This window comes from Tachypleus tridentatus, chromosome 1 (assembly GCF_004210375.1).
Source record: "Tachypleus tridentatus isolate NWPU-2018 chromosome 1, ASM421037v1, whole genome shotgun sequence".
Taxonomy (NCBI): domain Eukaryota; kingdom Metazoa; phylum Arthropoda; class Merostomata; order Xiphosura; family Limulidae; genus Tachypleus; species Tachypleus tridentatus.
This window is the reverse complement of record NC_134825.1, coordinates 44,689,202-44,712,673: the sequence shown is the minus strand read 5'-3', so window position 1 is coordinate 44,712,673 and position 23,472 is coordinate 44,689,202. Positions and strand designations below refer to the sequence as shown.

The window sequence follows — 23,472 nt, the reverse complement described above, 5'->3', positions numbered from 1 at the left end:
AGTGTCTTAATACAGACACTCTAAAAGATCTGATATATTAAATAATAACCTTACTAATCTTTGTGTGTTGTAGATGTTAATATTTCCAAGGTTCTTCAGAAGAAAGCTTAACATTTGATCGAGCGTTCTCGTACGAACTGTACATATCTGTATTCTATGATAGTTTGATACCAGATATGTATTTGTTAGTTTCATGAATTTATAACAGAAAGAATATGTACAATTTTGTATGTATATTTCATAATAGACAATCCAAAAGTTGCGATATTTTAGATAATAGTAATAAGTAGATCGTTCATTTAGCTGTAGCTTGATTATTGATTATGCATGATTTGTGAATCATTTAATGTCCTGCAGAACATTGTCTGAAAGAAGCTGTGAATGGTTTAGAAATGTATTCCATACTTTCACAGGTTTTGTGAATGTTTTTCAGATGCCGAGCATAGTCAGGTGGTTAAGGCACACGATTCGTAATTGGAGGGTGACGAGTTCAAATCCCCATGGCACCAAACATGCTCGCCCTTTCAGCCGTGAGAGCGTTATAATGGGAGGGTCAATCTCATTATTTGTTAGAAAGAGTAGCCCATGAGTTGGCGGTAGGTGGTGCTGACTATTAAACTAACGTGTCAATTTTGTCACAAATTAGTAAAGTTTTAATTATTGTATCACACTTTCAGGGCGTATTAATTATTGTATCATCCCTTTTAGGATGCATTAATTAGTGTTAAGTATCCTTTTTAGGATGACTCGATTAATTAATTATTGAAATGATGAGACATTATATTAGTGAGTCATGGCTACCTTAAAACACTTCTATACTTTGTAAGTAATCATCCATCATGGCTACTAATGATAATTTCTGGAACTATAACCTCATCATATTGATGAAATAACCCCCTCTTTCTTCTTTAAGGCAGCATCTTCGGGCAGTAAATTGCGGCTCTAACTTCTCAATGTTTCACTAGAAAAACGAATGTGTACAAAGTGAAGTATTGAAAAGCGTCGGCACTCGATCACTGCCTAATGAGAAGTAATAGTTTGTTAGAATCGAACTGATATAGTCATATACATTAAGAGGGTGTGTCACCTTACTATTGATGGAGGGTTGTCACATAATGACTGATGTTCGACATCTCTCCAAAAGCAAAATACATTTTGCTTGATATTTGTAACTATCATAAACAAGTATTAGAGATAAGAGTTGGAATAATCCCCAGTATATTGTATGAAGGTTCAGTAATAGAAATTAACTATGTAACTGTTACTTATTCTAAACCATACAAACAAATAAATATATGGTTGACAATAAATCTGAGGTTGCTGGTTAATCAGTAAAGAAAGCTTGGAAAGTTACTGATAATATTTACACAGAACATATGTTTTACTGAAAGAACAAACAAAACCCAGAATTTTATAGTTACTGGAGATGCTTATTCAATAAAGTAACTAATACACAAACTTCGTCAAAGACAAAAGGATATGGTTAGTATTGATGTAGATTGGGTGCTGAATGATAGAATAATTCAACTTCCACTAAGTGTTTGGGCATCAAAAATAGTAATGGTAAAAAAGAAAAGAAAAAGCGACACTGAGGTTCCGAGTAGACTGCAAGTGGGTTAATGCAGAAATATGTTTAATGACGGAGACAAAATGTTAACGGCATTCTATAAGGCCACTTACCAATGAGACTTTGGTATTTCATTTGTTCCCCATTAATATCGAATCAGGTTTCTGCTAAATTTATTAAAGTAGAAGAAATGTTATCCAAGAATTTTAGCACTCTGACCTTTAGCAGCAGTGTAAACTGATTCCGTACCTGCCTCAGTAAAGAAAACATCAGATATTAAGCTAAAGCCGAAGTCCAGTAGTTCAGAAGGCATTACACAGTTGCAAATTGGCAAACTTTCACTGTCACTGCAATAAGGTTTTCAAAGTATCCTGTTATGGGTGAAGCATTGTGACTAAACATATTCTCTTTGTACAATTGTGCATCTCTGACATGAATACAAAATCCCCTAGTCTAAAAAAACTTTATACAGAAGTTTCATAAATCCAAGAAACAGATAATTATGAACCTTACAAGGGGGCCTAAGAGCAAGGCATAATCTCTTAAACCACTCTGGTTTATTTTTCTACTCTTAAACCAGTGATTCCATAATCCTTTGGGAGTAGTAAACGAGACAAGGCTTGACTCCCTGTGAAGCATTTGCAGCATTTCTTGGTATTGAGCAAGTATATACAGTAAGGAGAAGTGTGATACATGCTCACAAAGGTGTAAAAACGAATATACAACAATGATTGATCAAAAAGAGAAATATGTCGAAAAACATTATTGTTTATGCTATCTACAAATGACACCACTGAGGTCATGAGGAAGGTTACAAAAGCCACATTAGAAAGACTAGAAATTAAATCATCATCTACAGACTAGTGCTACCACAGCAGAAAGAAAGCTATGGGAAATAGTTACATTATCTAACATAAAGTTGCCAAGAAAGGAATAAGTTAGAACTTTGATGTAGTATCCATATCAAAAGTGTGTGTAAGGATACAAGTAAGAAGACTACCAATTTCATCTATAACCAATGAACAAGTGGTTCTACTTCTGAAAATTATGATGTGATCAAAGAAAACAACCAAATAAAAGTCAAATCTACTTGTGGGTAGCTATGTACACTATTTGGAAGATCTTAAGAATACCAGAAAGATTTAGTATAAAATCCCATGTTTGAAGCCAGAATGGCAGAGAAAAAAGCATATAATGAAAGTATTAGAAAGGTTACTTCAGTGAAGTAGTAATTAACTACCAGCAATTGAAGTCTCTGATGCCCATAAGAAGAAACCATGACTACTGTTATGATGAACTTAATAATCCGTGATGACAAGAAAACCTACTTGTAGAGAAAATTATACATGTAAAAATGGCTGGTACATGTACAGAAAGCACTATGTAGAGGAGCAAACAAAGCTTTGACCTTCTTTGATCATTGTGAGGTTCACAAACATGTAATCAGCTATCAGGCAGTTACCTCTTTCTTTCCTTGTGAACCTGACAATGACCAAAGAAGGTCGAAACATTGTTCGCTCCTCTACATAGTGTTTTCTCTGCCCATACCAGCCAGTTTTACATATATAACTTATGACGAATTTGCCCAATGTTTCTCATTTAAACTCTCTGCATGTAACATATTGCCATCTTTCCTATAACCAAATAACATAGTAAAGATATAGTTAAATCAATATAGTGTAAACAATTTAGTATGTGTGTTTTTCATATAGCAAAGCCACAAAGGGCTATCTGCCCAGCCCACCGAGGGGAATCAAACCCCTGATTTTAGCATTGTAAATCCGGAGACATACCGCTGTACTAGCGGGGGGCAACAATTTAGTAAACATTATTGGAAGTATAATTAACAAGCTGGCTAAGACACAAAATAGCCTGTCTAAAGTCAACGAGATCCTCTACAGGATGTTGCTAAAAATCTGCAAAGCATCTACTTGGTATTTTTTTCATGATAAAGTTATCAACAACCATTAATCCCAAGATTAAAAAAAGTCCATATAAAATCCCACAGTTACCATGGGTAAGTAAAGTTATTCTGATTAAAACTAGATTTCAGAAAATTGTGATGTAAAATTCCAAACACTGTGTGGTTCAGTAGTCTGCAGTTGTTCTTTTCTTTGCAAAATTATTTGATGTTAAAGTTATTAAGCATTTGAATGAACAATGTACAAAACAATTAAAACACAAAAATCTGTGGGCAGATTAACCTCTCATTTTATATGTACTAGTCTTTATTTACAATAAACTGATTGCAATTATATGTAATAAATAACAGTTGATGATAACAAAATAAAAATTTCCTGGTTAATATCTGAAAGAATTAACTATGTACTTTCTGTTCCTAGCACTGCACTCAGTGGTGGTATGAACAACATTTAGTTGATACACAAGTTCCATGATATCTTACTATTGAATAAAGAAACAAATAAAGTAAAATGAAATATGTGTATATTTCTTATTCATTTACTAATTTTAAAGCATTTATGATCATATAATTTTTTTCGATTCACAACATCTACTTTTCATGATACTTTTTGAAAAATATATCATGCTGTTACATGTGCAAAATTAAGGTGATTTCTATTAGAAAATGTAATGAAATATGTTCCCTAAAGTTGTGTTTATAGCTGATATCCTTAACTGATATAGCTGATATATTCATAAACTATGAAGTGTTATACTGGGTAAGTTTTAAGCCATTCACATTTTTTTTTCGATTTATTTATTTATCCTGTTTCAAATTCAGTATTAAGGGTGTTGTTGATATGCAGAGTATAAAGAAAAATCACTTTATTTCAGTAACATTCTCAATGTTTTAAACACTGCCACAAAACTTATTAAACAATTTCTAAATATTTTATGTTTAAAATAAAATTATGTAATTCATTTATTTAAATTCATCTGATTTTATTTAGTTTTCTTTATATCAAACAGTTTATTGGTTAATTTGTAATTAATACTAATAATTTTCTAAACAAATCTGTCTTTTGACTTTTACAGAATTTTCATATGTACCTAAAACTTTTACTAAATCACTTGTTTCATTAACTATTAAAGCATATATATTAAAGTTTTGATTTAAAAAATGCTGATTACAGTACAAATATATATCAAATGAGATTGCATAATCTTTGTACAGGGTGTTCATAAGGTTATTGTGCAAATGTAAACCTTAAGTTTTGATGTATGCATGACATAAACAAGCTGTAAATGGTATATAAAAACACAATTTTATTAAAATTTAATACTTGCATTTTGGATCCCTAGCTAATGTATGCAGCAACAACAGAAGGAAAGGTTAAGTAAAACCGAAGTCAATAACAGCATTGAGGATAAAATATAGATTTCATTACAATAAAAATGCACTACACTGCACTTCAATTAACAACTGGATGAAAATGTTTAGAGAAAAGGGATCAGCAGATGAAAAACTATGATCTAAAAGGCTACAAATCAGTAGTTTTGTACTACAGATGCCCATAAGTATCAATTATATATAATAAATATATAAATTGCACATTAAAGCATAATGTGATGTAGTTATATTCCATCTATATGGAATTCATATTAGAATATGAATTTAAATTGAGTCCTGATTTCTCAAAGCCCGTTCCCTTGGCTGTGATTTCACTAGATAGTAGATAGGGACAGTGGGAATCTCGTTAATCAATTCATGCGCGTCACTAATTAGATGACAAGGCATTTGGCTACCTTTAGAGAGTCATAGTTACTCCCGCCGTTTACCCGAGCTTGGTTGAATTTCTTCACTTTGACATTCATGGCAATCAATGTGTTTGCCTCCACAGCAGCTGGAGAATGTTTTTGGGTAATTAGAAAATCCACATGGAAAATGTATTACTGTAAAAGGTGATTATACTGAAATTTAGAAAACTAAACTTTACTGTAACAGAACTTCATCAATTATGTTCTTATGCATTGTTTACAGTTCATTTTTGTCAAGTGCAAAACAAAAGTTATTAAAGTCTAAATTTCCATGGGGATCTTGTGAACATTCTGTATAATTTTTATATAGTAAATCAAGGAACATTTTTTCACTTTCTTTCTGTAAAATAGAGCAAGAGAAAGAAGTCAATTATCTTAGAAACAACTCTTTAAATCAATGTGCTTTAATGTGTGTAGAGTAACTACAACATAAGCAAAATACTTCAGTGTAATAATTCAAAAACAATACATATTTTGAACTGTCATTGTTATTTCAAATTGCCCATTTTGTACTGTCACTAAGGAAAAAACTATCTAAAAAATATATTATAATTTTTCTCAGGTACAAATTCATTCTAGTATATACAGCAATGTATTGGTGATTGCAAAACCATTACGAGACAGAACTTATTACAACAAACCTACATGCTTTAGTATATTTCAGTTTGTAACTTAACAATATTATATTGCTTTGAAACCTATACCTTAAAAATATTTGATGCACAGAATTACAATTTCTTTTATTTCTAACTGAAAAATAAGTGTCACATGAAATTACAAAACTTTTTAATTAAAAAATATGTAATAAAATTAAACAGCCAAGTTCATAAATGGAAGAAAAACAAAACCTTATGAATTTCACAAAATATCACATTATGGTTTTAAAGTTCTGAAAGCAGAATTGAACTTAACACATAACCACTGTAATAAATAATGCAGGTATTTCAATAGTAAAATATAGACAGTTTAAATATTAACACCTTGTACAACTTGCCAGTTGGAAAATGCAGAATAATATTTCATAACTACACAGATCAAGAAAAGAACAGTGTTCAAAATGGAAGTTTTCTTTCCTCAAGGCACAGAAGTGAAGAAAGAATAATATATTTCTTCTTCACTTGACAATCTCTCATAGAAAACACTATTTAAATGATTGAGTAATATTATTTACAACTACAAAGTATTCACAAATTAGTTAATAACAAAAGGAACATTTTCAGTAAATATTACATTTTTTCTTCTGTAACATTTCTAACTTATTAATTCAAGTAGTATTCAATGTTCACATTATAAAATATCTATCACTCACATTCTTGAAAATATTCCAACAATGTACTTTCTTTTGAATAAAAATAGAAATAAACATTAAATTAGAGTTTAGGGTTTGTTTTTTTTACAATTTAAAATATTAAGTGTCTAATTGCATGCATGAATTTTTTTTAATTAATGAATTCAATGAGACTAACTCACCTAGATTTTTACAAATTTTGTTTGCATGTAAGCAAAAGTTTGTCATCCACTAGAAAACAGACCAAAGATGTTTTGTACTAATATAATGGTAGAAATAAAAATTCCTGGGCAGTGAAAATAAATCTTGAAAGAACATTACAATTATTTTAAAGTTTGAGCTATGTTAACAATAAAGTCAAACCTTCATTTTTAAACATTTCACTGAATTCATTGGTCAATAATAACACTATAATACTTTATCTGATATTGATTTTCAGTGACCTACTTAACTAATACGAAATGGCAAACTTAAATTCATGTTGGGTTCATCAAAATTTTAAGACATCTATACAGAAGGTAGTTTTTGCCAAGTTACAAGACCCACATGATGTCCACACAATATTCAAATAATGCTTTTAAATTAATCAAACCTATCTGTATATTTATCTGGTGAAAAACATAATCTTAATGTTGTGATAAAATGATTATATCAGCAATGACATACAATAGTCATAAGAGTATGGATTCAACCATTAACATTGTATCAAACATAATTAAAAAGACATAATAAAGGTTAATGAGCATAAGGATTTAAGGGTCTGTCAAAACACTATGATATACATTATAATTCATCAATGATGTAGTTCTCACATTTTGTATAACAGTATATGTAGCACTTTAACCAAAAAAAAATTATCTTAAAAATTTCTCATCGTTCTTTGGAGTCATTACTAACATTAACGCTGTTTTAAATCTCAAGAAACGGTTAGTTAAAAATGGACCATTTTATAGTTACATTTAAAATTTAACACTTGGCATTAAAATGTAGTTTATAATTCATTCTTATTGATGTTAGTTTTAATTTCTTAATTACAGAAACAAATATTTAAATAAATTTTCAATCTTCACTTTTTTGTACCACATGACACTTCTTTGCTCATATTGTTCATTTAAGAAGTTTTCCAGCCATATGCTATTTTTTAAGTTTCCAAGAGTTTACACATTAGATATCCCCAAGCTAAAATGAAACTTCATAAAATCTATTTTTATTATTTTAAGGAGTTTCTTGCACAAACTAAAGCTTACATACCACTTTTAAAAATCTATATAAATATAATAATACTTCGTAGAATGGACAGCAACTGCCTGTTGTGGAGACACAAGTGTAGAGGACAAGTGTAGATTTAACCAATGGCAGCCACAGGTTACTCACCTGGTTGAATTTAAAGGAAATTTCTCCTCCAATCAGAAACAGCGATAATCCAACGAATAACATACTCTCCACAATCCACCAGGTCACTATAAAAGACTGTCAGCATCTACACATGCAATGACTTGAAGACAAAAGGTGGAAGACTTTTGAAATGTCGTCCTCTACACTTGTGTCTCCACAACAGGCAGTTGCTGTCCATTCTACAAAGTTTTATTGTGAATACTCTGCCTAAACAATCTATCAAAGAATATAATAGTACTGTCTGCTGTCTGTCCATTTAACTACTTTGAAGAGTGTGGGTAGATCTTCACCAAAACTGGTATGGAGGCTCATTAAGTCCGTGAAAATTAACATTTTCAGTTTTGCATTTAGTGTTTCTTTATTGGCATTTGTTTTACCACTAACACATCTGTGGATGAAATTTTCACCGAATTTGATAGAAGGTTCACTGGATCCATGGAAAAATACATATAAATATTCAGTTTTTGTGGGACTTTTCATGCTTTTTACCACAACTTTGCCCCCTATTGATGGATCTTCACCAGATTTGGCATGTAAAATTTCAGTTTCACATTTTGTTTTGTAGTTTTTATGGGCATTTTCACAATTATATATTAGGAAGACAATTTTTAATGTCTTAAGATAATGTTTCATTAATCATGAATTTCCATAACTTCTGTCTAGAGTATGAACACACAGATAGTTATGAATAATTCTTTTTGATCTTTGTTAATGGATTATTTACAATCAGGAGAAAAAGAGTGCTTTAATTTAGTGCTTTAACTTAGTGCTTTCTTTACCAGTGATCATTTGTTCAGTTCTTTTGTACAAATTTCATCGTTTTCTGTTGCCACATTTGCCTTAACCAGTTAAGAAAATTAGTTTACAACATATACAGTTTAGTTAGAAAGCCAATTAAATCATAAAAGTTTTAGGACATTTGTTTTACTGCATGTTAACATTTTATCTTGTAAATTGAATATCTGAAGTAAATGATAATTAAGTGAAGTACTAACAATATGCCTACACAAAAATATAGCTTTCAAGAAGACTTTCAGATTTGGAAAGCAAAATGATTACAAGACCCAAGACTCAATAATTTATTGTTTTATACGTATATGTTTTATTCACTATTCTAAAAGTAACTAAAATTTAAAAAGTAAAAACTTATTAGGTTAAATAGAAAAATTAGTTACTGAAAATATTCAATAGCACAAGCACATCTAGTGAACAAAACGTAATTTGACTGAGCATGCTGTTAACTTTAATGCTGTGATAATTCACTTTTGTGCCACTCTGTATGTTAGTGAAGCAATAAATCTAAATTACCAAGAGATTTGAACTGTATTAGCTCTGGCTGTAAAAATAAATAGTTTAATTTTCTGTAACAATATGCAAATATTCTAGAAAGAAAAAAAAGGGTAATTCAGATTAACTTTATATTTTTGTGTGGTCATTACACGCTTGGTTAAAAAGACTGAAGCTGTATATAGTGTCAGGGTAGAGAAAATAAAAGATAAAATGTAAAGTTTTACTGAAAATACTTCTGATATTGATTTAGGAAGTTTAGAGGTTATGCAAATGAAAAGCAAAAATTATGAACTGAAAACATATTTTTAATCTTAACAAGGAAATCACCTTAGATTCAGACTTGTCAGAGAGTGATTCAGATTCTGATCCCATAAATTTACAGACAAATTTTTAATAAAAATGCTTATTTAAAACTAGGGTTTTTATGCACAAAAGACTTGTAATATTTAAGAAAAGCTTGCTAAACTTTGTGGGGTTATGGTATCTATAGTTCCATGGTTACATATGAAGGCAAGGTTAGTCAACAGATGTGATTAACAACTCTAACAAAGAATGTTATGGAGACAAATAAAGACAGTACTTAAGGTCAGGGTCTCCTGAAATAAATAGCCAAGTATAGATTTGTAGCAACAACAAAATTCTTTACAACTGACATAATGGCATTATTGAACATTTCGTGTTTATTTTTATAACGGGAAAATCTGATGTTTAATTATATAACATTACAACTTGGTTTATGTATTTGAAAGACCTCATAAACGATAATGATATATAGTCTCAGTCTTTTTCAGACACACGGATTGACTTTGTTGTGAATTTACTTTTCAGAATTATACAGTTATTGCCTCCAGAGAAAAAGAACGTGTATCAGCAGTGAAAAGATAAATTTCTTTCCACGATAGATTTGGTGAAGACTGCTTTGACGGCTTGTTACAGAGAATATTCCACGTTTGGATGATGAAAGACTAAAAAGCAGTTAAAAGATATTTCTTGTAAATTCCTCAGGACTGACAAAGTTTATATTAAAGGAAAAAATAAGTGTCCTTCTTATTTCTAAGGTAAAGTTTTCACAAAATGTGATGAAGTGTACTGAAACGTGTTTATATTGGCTGGGATTTGTTTTACCTGTCCTCAAACTCTCTGGCATATAATTTGACGAAAAAGAATTGGTAGGTCAAAAAGATTAATAGACCCAGAGAAAAGACTTAGGGTTTCTGTACTTTATACAAGCTCTTATGTTATTACAACTCAGTTAAAAGGTAGATTTACTGGAATATCTATGACAGCAGTATTTCAATATTTTGATGCTGAAGCAACTGCTAAGCATTAGTAATGAAGAGTTATTCAAATCTGCAGAATTACTAGCTAACTAATACAGTGATGACTTATCAGTAAACTCTGGCCCAGAGTATTTCATTTAGAGGCCTGTTAAAAGAACAATTTGTCTCTGATGGAATCATAAAGGCTTTTGTGACATTTTGTTTAAAAAAAAACAGTACTGCTTAACCTGGTCTTTCTGACAATGCAACAGCTCTTAAATAATTTTTTAATTGTACCCATGTGATTGTAACTACTGGTGAACTGTTACCATCTAAGCTTAAGTTGAATAAAAGCTATCATATATATAGTATGTTTCAGGAAAGACTGACTGGATTGAGCCTAAGAATCATGGAAGTGGAGCACACATGAAAGCTAGATGTTGATTTCTTAACATTTGTCCAGAAAAAATGTTAGGTGAAAGCTACAATTTCATCAACTGCCACAATAACTAAAATGAATTTTGTGAATACCATTTAATAGTATATACTGAAATTAATGTGTCTGACCTAATTATGTGTGTATCTAAACATTTTGTACCTCAATTAATTATGTGTGTATCTAAAGAATTTCAGGTCCGTTAGCTTCATTTCAGGGTTTCATTTATGTCAGTGATTTGTGGTAAATTTCATCAAAATGTGGCCAAGTAGTTGTTGTCTTGATACATCATACTAAAAGTTACCTATATATTCATCACAGATGGGCAAATGTTGTTTGACAAAGTCATTTTGTACTTCTGCTTGAATACGTGGTTTCACATACCAAATTTCATCAAAACTCACCAAGATCTTTAGGCTCTGATACTGTGTTACAGATGAACAAACATGAACTCTCTATAGGGCCTTCTTACAACAATTTGTAGTATGTAATTATGTGATGAAGATAATGGTAAAAATAATGACGTATGTAATGGTTTATTTAATCATATTATTGAGATTATGAGCCTTCTGGCATTAAAGGAAATATATATCCACCATTTGAATAAAGGATTGATTTTTTTTTTATTTGTATTCCAGTATTTTGTCAAACCTAACTACATAATTACTCATAAGGTACAAAGTAAAAGTACCACATATCTTAAATAAACCCTGATTTTAAGCATATAACTTGTTGTGAGGATGTGTACAACTACCCTTATGAGCTGCTACATAATAAAAATAAGAGGATAATGTTAGTTATAAAGAAATATAAATACAAGTTAGAATGAGAAATGTAATAATTCGTAGACATCCTGATAGATGTATAAACAAAGAGGTTGTGTGATGAATTTTTTTATTGAGGATAAAAGAAGTTTTCTGGGATGGGTGGAGGGCGGGAATGAAGCATTGGCCAACGGTACAAATGCTTAATGGACTGGAAAACTGAATATGTCAAATAAAGAAAAAACATACATAGTGGCAACTACATAACAGAAACTTAACAAAGAATAGGTGACCAAATAAAAATATGAAATTGCTAAAGTAAATAGACAAGTTGACTGAAATACATTTCCAGTTGTGATATGAGAAGTACAATGGTTCTCTCATCAGCATTAAACAGACATGATCATGGTAGAAAAAAGCAAAGAATATTTACAATACCAAACACTGAACAAATGGAAGTGGCCTTACAGAAATTAAGTAGCAGAACTTTGATCAGAAGCTACAAGTAGAGGATTTGAATCCACCAATTAAATAAATGAGCTACTTACAAATCAGACAAACATAAGAAAATGTGTACATATAATGTCATGTTTCATAGTCCAGAAGAGTTCCTCCACTGATCCACACTTGCTACTAGATCTTCTGACTAAGATGACCATACACAAGACAAACAAACTTTGTAAGCAATGTTTATTACTCCTCTTTAGTTCAATAAGATACTTAGAAAATACTGTATAATGTCTGAGAACAGAGTAACGTCAATGGAGACTTCAACTGTGGACTTAGCAAACCTAGCAGAAGAAATAATGAAATGTTATAAGATATAACTGGAAGAAGCATTAACTGAATAAACAAAGCTGTGTCTGAATGTATTTCACTCAATAACATAACTAATAATTTGTTTGTTATAGTCTCTGTTGATGAGCCTTGTAGATGATTTGATTAATGAACAGTTAATTATTCAGAATGAAGAATTTATTTTTGACACAGAAGTATTTCATGACAGTTTTGGTACTACTGCTGTTGATGAATATTTGAACATTTTAAATTAAACTTTTATATTATATCTAATAACCATTTGCTGAGAGAATTCTTTATTACAAACATGTCCTTCTTTGAGCTGATAGTTTATGTACTTAAACCACAGCTGCTTAACCTGGTAAAATATAAATTCATTTGTAACTGTGTGAATTCAACCTAATGTCTACAAATATTTTATAACTGTTACAGCCAAAGCTTGTTTTAATTTTGTGTGTATGTTTTGTTTCAGTTGAGGAACTTTTAATCTGTTGGCATGTGTACAAAAATTGTGGTACACACATGAAGTTGTCATGAAATATATGAATGACATGGATATTACTGAATAAACACAACAGGCAAAGAAGAAGAGGAATATGAAAAAGTAGAGAGAGAGAAAGAGAAAACGAAGCATATGCAGGATTTCTGGGCATTTCAAATGCTTCAAGAATTGAGTAAATATATGCAGTAAGGAGAAGTGTGATATATGTTCTCAAAGGCACAAAAATATCTATATAATGACAGTGACTAAGAAGAGAGATATGATGAGAAACATTTCTGTTTATGCTAACTACAAATGATGCTATAAAGGTCATGAGAAGGGTTATGAAAGCTCATTAGAGAAACTGGAAAATAGATTGTTACCTAGAGACTGGTACTGCCACAGCAGTAAGAAAGCAATAGTGAATGTTTACATTATCTTGCAGAAAGTTGCCAAGAAAGGAAATTAGTATCCATTTCAAAAGTGTATGTGTATGGATACAAATATGAAGGCTGCCAATTTACCGACTTTATCTGCAACCAATGAAGAAATGGTTTTGATTCTGGTTTTGAGAATTGTGAAACAATAAAGGAAAAACAACCAATTAAGTGTCAAACCTACCTGTGAGTAGTTGCATATACTATTTGGAAGATCATAACAATACCAGAAAGAGTTTGTATAAAAACTCACGTTTGAAGCTTGATGATGAGTTGTCAGGAGTTGTTGGGTTTTTAAAAATGAGTTGTTGAAGACAGAAGTTGCAGCCATTGCCAGAAACTTTGAGGCCAATAGAAGAATCATGACTACACTTGTGATAAATTTACTCAACATTTCTCGCCTAAGCTTCCTCCCTATAAGTTATTTATTACCATCTTTTGTAGAATCAAATAACATGGTTAAAATATAGTTGAGTTGATATAGTGTAATGATTTAGTAATGTTAGAGAAAGCATATTCAAATAACATTTGTTAGTTACACTGAAAGAGTTTTTTTAACTTATTCAAAGTTATTTTACCAACTGATTCCAACAGAGAATATTGTGAAAATGTATTAAAAGTGTTTTAGTGTTTGAATCTTAGTCTCAGAGTCAGTTTGTCTTACTTCAACTGTAAATTTCCTATAGTTAGTACTTGTTTACTCCACTCACCTCTGCATTCCTCAATTTAATATAAATAATTTGTGACTAGCAGTAACAGTTGAAACTTCAATGGCTAGCCTACCTGGCCTGCCCATCATTTGAGAGATAAGAAATAACATGTAGAACCATATGGTTGCTGGAGAATGAAGAAGACAGAAGGGTAAAATGGAAGAAGTGGGCACCCATGGGACTAAAATTCAGGACTGATTTCAAAGAAGAGCTACCAAGACGGTTAGTTGTGAAGGAGAGAGACGACAAAGTGAGAGAGTAAGAAAGAGAAAAGACAAGAGATGAAGAAATAGAAACTACCATTTTCCCCACCATGACTACAGGAGCTAAAAAGAAGGGCCTCAGGGAGGAGATAAGGGTAGAGATAAAGGGGTAGGGTAATGATGGACACAAATGAACAGATAGCTGGAAAGGAAAAAAACAAAGGGGGAGAAAGAGGAGTACCCAAGCAGAAGAAAAGAACACAAGAGACTGGGGATCAAGAAATCTAAAAGAACCACGATCTAAGACCATATGAAAGGAGTCACAAAGACAAGTAGTACAAGTAAGATGTGGAACCACACTGTGGTTTGGTCATAAGGAGCACATGAATCAAAACAACGAAAAACACATTATGATATATAGCTAACAAATATATAATCTCATACATATATATACACACACGATTAAGGAGCACAGAAAAAATAAAGAAAGAAGAATTCTGAAGAAGTAAATATTTGTCATCACAGAGCAAAAAAGCAGAAGAGCTGGACAACATCATTTGTAAGTAACACAGTCTCAAGTAAATAAAACAACTAGGGGCCTTAACTAGAGAAGAAACAAGTAAAAATGAAACAAACTTCTGATGCATGAAAGTGAGATAATCATCAATGAACTTGTCGGTACAGCATGGTTCAACATATCATCACAGCTCAATAAGTTATCTATGACATCAAAAATACCACACCAAGGACTAAAACCTGAGACCTGTTATATGCAGGAATGTGCTCTACTAAGTGAGCTAAAGGGCCAAATACTGAATGCAAGGTCTATAAAATAAATAAGGTGTCTTTAGTTGTCACTGAGTCAGATGGTTGGAAAAAAATGACCAAATAATAATTACATCTTTTATCATCAAAGGATAAATTAAATCCAGCAAGGTTATTTTTGACTGATCATAAAAACAATGAAAAATATATCTTTTTCCTTACAATACTAACTGCTGCTACGTAATTAATTTGAAGCATTATTAACATTTAGCACCATATAATAGCTGTGAGTAAATATGATGTTCAATTAGATATACTTTTCAACTTTCCAATTAAGATTTTAGCCAATGCGTAAGGAGTAAACTTTTCCATACAAATATTTCTCTTTTACACCATTAATTTTATATCACAATGTAATGTCCTGCCATTTTGAACTGCCAAATATTCATGGTACAGTTTTTATTTTTAGAATTTTGGGTTGCTATCATTAAAAAAAAAAAAGAACAGGATAAAATCATGATTACTGCAAGCTCCAGTAATTTCAAAGTGTAAATATAATACCACTCATAAACCTAAGGGGTTTAAAAGTGTTTTGAGAGTAGAATAATATCTGGTGCATATAAAGTAAGATTCCAACTTCTGTTGCATGCACAGTATTTCTTTGGTTAAAAACTTTTATAAAATCGATAAAAATAATCAGTATGTATTTTCTAAGTTGTGAAATTGACTTCCAGTTCTCATTTATAATAAGCAGTGAGTGGTATATTAAATGCCACTTTTAACTGGTCAAGACTGACACAAACAATAAATTTAATTTGGTACAAACCACACTTACACATATAGCTGCCAAGTTGCAAAATTGACTACCACTTGTTGTTTATGGTAAGTGAAGGATATTAAATGTCACTTCTAAATGAACAAAACTTGAATGAGCAGGAAAGCATGTGTCACATTTCATGTGGTTGAAATTGGATTTCATGTACATAGATTTTTAGTATGTTGCATGCAACACAGTCATTAAAAGATGGTGCATTACCAACAGACAAACATTCATGAGAGACTTTCATGCATAAAGTTCAAATGCTACAATGTAATAATCAGTAAAAAAAAAGCACATAGCAAGAGCTTTCTTTTAGAAAACCATTAAGAATGAAAGTAAGGTGAAAAAAACTAAATATAAGTAGTAATTATACATTTGACTTGATAGCTTATTCCACATATACATATGCTACCTTTATGTATACTACACTATCAGTAATGTTTTTAAGGCTATGTAAACACAACCAAAAAGTTCAAGTGTTTGGTTGATCAATACATTTTGATTTCTATAAAAACAGACATACTTAATTTTAGAGTAAATAAGGTAGAAATTAAAATTTTGTAGAAATTGTACTGATCTTTCTGCAGTATCTTTACCAAAATTGAATAAAATTTCATCTACTAAATACCTGTCATGGTTTGTAAGTCTTCGAATCACTTAAACTTTCTTCCTATAAAGAAAATGTCTTATCCCTCCATTTTCATGTAAGTCTAAAATAAGGGATCCAATACTTCATTTGCCTCTTATGGAAAAAAAATTCTATTAAAAAAAAAATACAAGACCTAATGAACATTTCATTTGCCCTTTTTTTAGGATAAATCAATTTTGTTTCAGTTACCATGATAATGCATGTTAAAATTTCTGGTGCAAGTAAAATGTTACTCTAACCACGGCAGGCACAAGTAATTTTTTGACAATTTTGGACCCTTCAGATTATGAATATTTCCTCACAATATCATAAAATCATTTTCAATCTAAACTGTACTAAGCTCAAACTCAGAATTTTCAAGTATCTATAGAAATAACACTAAAATTAGTAAAACTCTAGTGGGTTTGTTTTTGTTTACCCTTAATACTTATGAAAAATGTCAAATGGATAGCAGCAAAAAGTTTAAAAAACTACTAAAGATATAATTTTTTAAATAATTCCGTTACAGACAAAATAATAATACTACAATTCTTTTCTAGTTTCAGTTACTTTAGCAAACTTCTAAGTAAGACATATTCAATGTTTTGGTAATATTGTAAAAATGTTTTACAATGCTACTAATGCTAGACTGCCACAAGTTATCTAATTTACGTTTCTTTTAAGATACAAAGTTGGAAAACTAATAATTTCTATAAAAAACTAAATTCTGTGGAAATCAAATGATGTTCAAACTAATAACTTCCATTTGGAAAGGGTCAATGAAATAAGAGTTAATTAGATGTTTTAATTTATGCTTAAAAACTAAAAATTTAATTAACTATACAAGTAATCTAGGATATTATACAAATTTTAAAAACATAATTACTTCTTTAAGTTACTATTTTGTGATTAACTTTCTTCAGTCTTTTCGCAGGTTTTCCAAACGAGCTTCCAGATCTGCATCAGCCCCTGTCAGTGCTACAACAGGCTTATTCTTCTCAGAATCAGCACTAAGTGAGCCTCCTTCACTTGGAAGACCTGTAAGCTTCTCAGACAGCTGTAAGCCTAGCTCATCTAATACTTGGGACACCAGGGCTTCACTGAAATAAAAAATAAAACACACTAACCACACATAATCCTGACATTTAGAAAAAAAACTTCTGTGGATATCCCAAGTAAAATACAAAATAATTATTTTACTCAGTATATTCTACAACAGCAGAGTTTACTAGATCGAAAAAATACACTTTACAATTTCATATTTAACAAATGCTTAGAAGTATAAACTTAACATACAAAAAAAATTATTAATAGGTTTCTAATGTACAAACTTATTCAAAATATTATTAAAAAATACTTTGATAGTTCAGAAAATGAGAAAGTATATAAATCTTTGGTTTTCTAACAATGAGTTTCATATAAAAATTTTGAATGCCTGTAAAAATATAAATGTATTCCAAAATTAACTGCTAAAATAAAAAAATTGTATCACAAATCTTTTAAGATGTTAGTGAAAAGAAGGTTTTGTTATATTTAAACAAGCCACTTACTTAGATTTTTGTCACTATAAAATTAGCTAAATGTGAAAAACAATGAAATATTTTTAGTCCGCTGTAAATATTTTAAATTAAATGAATCAAGATGGCATCAAGTTACTAATTAAATTATTAAACTTAACAATAATGTAATTTTCAGTCATTTATGATAGAAGTTCAATGACACTGAAAAATACTGTTTCATAATTTAATGTTCATTATACCAAACAAATTGGAATTTGAGAATTTATTAGTTATGGCATAGATCTAATTACAGCTGTAGCTATTAAGGATCCTCTCATTTTTAAGTTTTGAATAGTTTTTAAAATAGTTATCAAAACTACTTACATAGTCAAAAAGAAAAAGTAAAAAGTTGATGGTATTGGGAAAAATGAATTGTGTGATAAGTCATTCTGACATCCTGATCCCTGATCAAAGTGTCAAGTGAGGAAATTCATACTATGAGGAACAGTGGGTCTAGTGGGCGAAAACCCCTGTCATAATGACCGATGGAAGAAAGCATTCTACTTCTGTTGATAAACATTACTAGAGGAAGGATGAATAGAACAAATTAAAAAAAAAGAAGAAAAAAGAGACCCTCTGGGACAAAGCAGATCTCCTCGTCAAGGACTGTGTAAAAACCAGGCACGAAGGAGGAGGATATGAAGGGTTGGGTGAAAAGCCATTGACCAAGGTTGATGTAGAAGGGATGGAACAAGAGGAATATGTAATGGAGAGGTAGAGCGGAGCTGGAGCAGCCAATGCAACCACTATTGTGCTGGCCAGTAAGGAGCAATCAGAAGGACTTTACATGGAGTGGCATGGATGATCAAGATTACCCTGTGAAGAAGACAAAGGAAAAGATAAACATACAGGTACTTGTTGGTCCAATCTTGCCTGAAAGCATTGATAGTCAGATCAAGAGAATGAAAGACTAGAAACAAAAACTGAGGTACTCTAGTATTGAGGGATGTGGCAAATATAAATATGTGAAGAGCAGCAGCTTGCAGGCATAACTGCTAAGAAACAAGATGATTGAGAGACAGTTCCATCAGATAAACTTTATTTGAATAGGAAAGATGATCCACAACAAGCTTGAATGCATCTGAAACATGACACTCAATGATACAAATACTGAGCCTATAGGCACAAAAAAGAGGATCCAAGGTCCGATCACACAAGGAACAAAAATGGTTGCTACCATGGGGATTGAGATAAGTAAACATTGCAGAATTGTTGGAATGGATTGTGACCAGACTCTTTCTGGTAAGAGGAAGAAAATGATCCAAGGCACAATGTATAGAAAGAAGCTCCAAGATGCTGAAAGGATCAATCAGCAGGAGATGATGGACCTGAAGCTTTCTGTTGATTGATCCATGCCCATCCAGTTCTGAGGGAAAGCAAACATGAAGGTACATAAATTTGAACACCTGCCAATGTGTGAACCTTGTCCAACACCAATGTAAATTATCTACAAGGAAAGGAAGAAGCTAAATAGGAGCCTTCAATGGATTCTATGCAAGATTCCACTGACTGTGCAGAGTCTACTGAAGTGACCTCATATGTGCTCACAACAAATGATAATGGTTTCCATGGTAGACCATATCCAAAGAGTGATATTACTTTGTCAGCTATTAGAGAGGGAGCAGTAAAGGTGTTGAGAACTGAAAGCTCCATCCAGTGAAGTCAAGGATGAAATAAATGGGCCTGACTGAGGTGAGTGTTGAAAAAGATATCAAACTGGACAAGATATTGAGTAGGTGCAAGGATGACTTTTCAAATCTGATTAACCAGCCATCACAAGGTGCCTCCAGGAACAGCATACAAGTGTGATAGGAGTTACTTCTGTTTGGAATTAACTAACAAAAGCCATGTGAAACCCGTGAGTTTGTAAATAATGGGTGAATGCCTTAACCATTTGGCAAAATTGAAATGAAGTTGAAGAAAGCCAGAAGGGCAAGGTGCAAAATGGATAAACTACTCTGTGATGAACAAACCGAAAATAGTACCTCAACTGACAAGATAATATTATGTTGTGCAAGCAAGCATTTGTGATGTCCACCTTGGTCATCTACAAACCTGGAGAAAAAGCAAACCTCAGGGTGAAAAAAAGACTCCATAATAAATTGAGGTAGAATCAAATATTGATTGGGGTGGGATAAATTGAGCACAGGCTGCCAGTCCTTGTTGTTTTTTTTTTTTTTTTAATATGGCAAACAGCCTGGATGAGTGATAGGTTAAATGGCTTGCTGCAAGAGAAAATCTTATACCACTTTGGGCAAATACTGACTTGTGATAGAATCCCAAGGAACTGGGTATCTAAGATAATGAAGGAGGGGAAAGAAATTGGATATCAAATTCCTCAAATAAAACCTGAAAATCCAGAAACACATGACGAAAAGTCACCAAAGGAGAACAAAATGGGACAAGCAAGCTCACAACATATTGGAACTCACAGCTTTGTCACCAGTACTGTTGATGAATCTGTCCACTCATGTTGAACAAAAGGACAAGATAAGAAATTCCTCTAAGTAGGAATAGATAAGAACTGAAATGGAGCAGGACAGGAAATGGTATTAGAGGCATGTCTAGAATTAGAGCATGACAAATAATCCACTAAAGTTGCTGTTGCACTTATTCCACATAGAATTCCAAAGTCTCAGGAATATTATGCAAAACTTACTACTAAAGAAAAGAGTCAAACATAACCTTTGGAAATAAAAAAGCAGTAAATGAAACATAAATAAGGCTGCATACCAACCTAGGTTATCCCAATAACAGAGAAACCACATGTGTAAGACTGTAGCAAACAAAAGACAAATGTACCAGTGTGGAGGAAATAAGGAAGAGACAATCTCTTAAAAAATACTTACAATCTCTGTGAATCAAATCAGAAAGGAGGTGGATAACAGGAAAGTACTGCAGAAGAGTATATAGAGTAAGATGAAGGAGGAATAACTTAGCATGGTACAAACAAACAGGATGATCAGGGTCTGCCTTCCACATAAAAATGTTTATTCTAAATGTTGAAAATCAAGTAAAAGACATTCAGCTTGACTTTAGGCTGAGGTAAACAAACTAAAAGCCTACAGAGTGCAAGGCACGTTGGCACCCTCAACCATCTGAGGAACAAAACACTTAGCATGAACCCCAATATCTGGGGAAGGGAAAAAAGCCAAATACTGAGAGGAGGAAGTATTGTGTGACAAAGAAGGATGGATATCATTCAAAATTAGGGATGTGCATAGATGCAACATAACCAAGAAATCATGTCTAAATATTATTAGGCCTAGATGATTCCACAGTAGAGGCATGAGTACTGCCAAATGACAAGTGACAGTTTGGTAAAATCAAATAGAGGGAGCTACATGCATTGAAAAAGTATGTCTCAGTTTTATTGGTGGAGGGTTGTCACATGATGATGATTGTCACGAGATGTATTTGAATCAGTTGATTGTAAAGTACATGGGAGTTTAAGTCTTGTTGCATAATAGAACTTTTGTGTACAGAGGGTAGCACCAAATAAGAATAGCCATTTATGTGAGAGAAGGTAATATATCATATCAGAATTAGAAATTAATAAAGATGCATTAATTAGACATAACAGGACTGAGATTAGTTTCCATTATGTACTTTTTTGCAGTCTAATTATGCGTGAAAAATGTGTGTGCATACAAAATAGTCTACATACCACTAGACTTTTAACTCTTTCATCCCTGGGCTCTGTCCCCGTACTAACCTTGTAATCACTTTGTGCTTGTTACAGTTTACATGCTATAACTTTTAAATTAGTAATCATATCTTCATGAAATTTTGCAAATTACCAGTAAATATTACAAAGCTTTTGCAAGAAAAATATCAGATTTATTCCAACTACATTTTAAGTTTTTTTTAGAAATGTTGTTTTTATGCTTTTTTTCTTTCTGTAATTTGTAAAATACAATCAAATTTCAGTTATAAGACATTATACATGCATATACATTATTTGCAAATAAGTTCTTAACATTATTTCTCTTAAAACAGAGAGTTACAGACTTTGTACTCGTTTTCTGCTTGGGGTAGGTTGTTAAGCCTTCTCAAATTTTGCATATGAAGGATGTGAAAACTTTTTTTTTTAAGTTTTATATATACATTTTGAAATAACCAAAAATCAAATATTACTATATCAATACCACAGAATTCCAGCATAATTTATCCAGCTTAGTAACTAAGTTGCATTTGGGTCTAAAAGAATATGATATTTATTATTTTATATTCTAACTTGTAATATTGGTAGTTTGAATTCCTAACTTGTAAAAAAACTATAAACTTTGTATTTGGACATCACAAATATCTAATTTGAACCAATGCATAATAACTTCAATTAAAATTTGAATACTTCAAAATTTACCAGTTCATAAAGTTCAAAAATTCAAATATTTCAAATGACCTTTCCTCCTCATCTTCTTCATCTTCCATAACATCATCAATAGCATCATTCATCATTTCTTCTTTCATGTCCATAATCTCAGACTGTTTCTCAAACTCTTGCATAATCTTCTGAATTTGTGGTAAGTTTAGCTGTTTGAATAGTGATAAAAACAGTAAAAAGCAAGTAAACCTTTAAAAAAAATATATATATACAATTTCCCAAAGTGGTAACAAAGAATTTTATAACAAGTATACACACGAGTCATAAAACATAGATTAAAATGATCACTACAAAATATTTTTATAATACACGTAGAACATTTTTTTGCTGTCCTTTTTATTTGTGTAAACTCTTATATAGCCTATAATCATAAGAATTTCAATAAGACCCAAAATTTATAGATTAATGTAGATACACACCACACTGGGTATAGCAGTGGTGACCTGTGAATGATTGGTTATTTCTGAAACAACCCAATTCATTTCTCACTCTCTCTTTGAATATTTTATTCATTATTTAATAAAAGCTGAGTTAACAAATATTCTCAGCAAGCAGCCTACACAAAAGCTTATACTTCCTGTCTATGTGTATGTTATTGTCATCTGAAAATGCTGTTATTCATTTATTTAGTGGTTACTGGTTGCCTCACAGCCAGCAAGGTTGGTTGTAATAATATATATCACTCAGTAGGGTTAGCTGTGACTGTGGCTATATTCCAACTGCATGAAAATTTAAATGATTGTTAGTAACTTTGCAGATACAATTATTTTACTGCATGTATAGTGGAAAGCAGTTATCAGTTAAATAAACTGCATTATATTTTCCACTATATATCATACAAGATTAATTTTATTTTGAAAATATAGCCTACTTGTTAATTAACAAACTTTTAAGGGATTAATGTCAGACTAAAATCATAAGCTTACCAGGACCTTCAAAATCTGCTGTGATTTCTATTAATACCT

General features: G+C 31.5%; 1 protein-coding gene across 9 annotated transcripts in view; it reads right to left on the bottom strand.

The window, feature by feature from the left end:
• Positions 1–3,862: 3,862 nt before the first annotated feature.
• Positions 3,863–23,472, bottom strand: part of LOC143247282 (charged multivesicular body protein 2a-like) — a 33,560-nt gene continuing 13,950 nt past the window's right edge. The window contains exons 4-7 of one of the 9 annotated variants that reach the window (XR_013026465.1): positions 22,487–22,656; positions 17,448–17,661; positions 16,562–16,675; positions 5,676–12,510 (exon numbers count right to left, since the gene is read on the bottom strand). Coding sequence is in view for 6 of the 9 variants with exons in the window: in XM_076495103.1 (XP_076351218.1) it covers positions 17,481–17,661; positions 22,487–22,656 (351 nt within the window). In the remaining 3 variants the exon portion in view is untranslated. Of the gene's footprint in view, positions 3,971–5,675; positions 17,662–22,486; positions 22,657–23,472 lie in introns of those variants that run through there. The other 8 variants (XR_013026468.1, XR_013026471.1, XM_076495103.1 and 5 more) reach the window with 8 other exon arrangements.